This window comes from Trichinella spiralis (assembly GCF_000181795.1).
Source record: "Trichinella spiralis strain ISS 195 chromosome Unknown Scfld4121, whole genome shotgun sequence".
In the NCBI taxonomy this organism is placed as follows: Eukaryota; Metazoa; Nematoda; class Enoplea; order Trichinellida; family Trichinellidae; genus Trichinella; species Trichinella spiralis.
The window spans coordinates 1-1,074 of NW_003531060.1; the positions used below are offsets into that span (position 1 = coordinate 1).

The 1,074-nt window shown below is 54.6% G+C and overlaps 1 protein-coding gene across 1 annotated transcript; it reads right to left on the reverse strand.

The window, feature by feature from the left end:
- Positions 1-52: 52 nt before the first annotated feature.
- Tsp_15605 (hypothetical protein) lies at positions 53-415 on the reverse strand (the record flags this gene model as incomplete). Its single annotated transcript, XM_003367527.1, is given in 2 exon segments — positions 53-165; positions 179-415. Coding segments are annotated over 2 exon segments (350 nt in total), but the record flags the coding sequence as incomplete, so codon positions are not given.
- Positions 416-1,074: the final 659 nt, after the last annotated feature.

Below are 1,074 nucleotides of genomic sequence, written 5' to 3' on the forward strand. Positions count from 1 at the left end.
CAAAACGAATGCGTTCGATTGTGGTCCGTTTTCGTGCTTGTTTTTGAAGCACCTGCTGCACGGCATCGACATGAATTTCGGTGATCGGGAGTCGGCGGCTTGCGCACCGACCTGAAGTTTATGATCGATGCGGTATCCACTCCCGTCGTTCCGGCGACGGATAAGCTAAAGAAAAAACCTGACGGCTCAGCGACTCAGTTGACCCAGTTCCAGCAGAAGTTCCTGAGCGCTTCTGACAACTGGCAATCTCCTGATGTCGACTTGCAAGCGGTGTATGACGAAGTGGTGGAGAGTATTGTGTCCGGACACAATGAACCGAGCTCTCGTAACACCAGCCGTTTGCAAAAGAAAAGTCCGGGTAAAGGAGGTAAAGGACAGGTTCGCCGACGCAGTGCGGTAACGCGTGACCCGGCATGGTTGAAATCTGCGTCAGCGGTTCAAAAGGCGTTCAATTCGGCACCGGCCCGTACTGTGAATGCAATCCTCCGGCGTCCGAATGCCTGTCCTTCTTTTACAGCCACGCAAGTGGCCGATCATTATTTTAATCTCAGACCGGCGGTTACCTCGCTTGCACCCGAGGTTATTGACATCTTACCTCCGCCCGCCACTGACCACTCGATGCTTGTTGCGGAGTTGAGTGAGTCGGAGGTCTGGGAAAAGATACAGAAAGCACCCAACTCTGCGCCTGGTGCGGACAGGATCACCATTCGTATGGTGCGGATGGCAGATCCAGGTGCGATGATTCTCACCAGGTTCTACCGTGCCTGTCTACTAAGAAAATGGGTGCCCCTGCAGTGGAAGCAATCCGTGTGCAAGCTCCTTTATAAGGACGGGGATAAGGAGCGCCTCGCCAACTGGCGGCCTATCGCCCTGGAGCCCGTGTTACAGCGGGTGCTCAGTGCGGTAGTCGCCAGCAGAGTGACGAACTGGGCGAGGGCAAACGGGTTGATTTCCTTGGAAGCCCAGAAAGGCTTCCAGCCAGCTGATGGTACCTCCGAGCACAATTTCGTCATGGAGGTTGCAATTCAAGAGGCAAGACGCACTAATGCACAGCTTGCCATCAGCTGGTTAGAC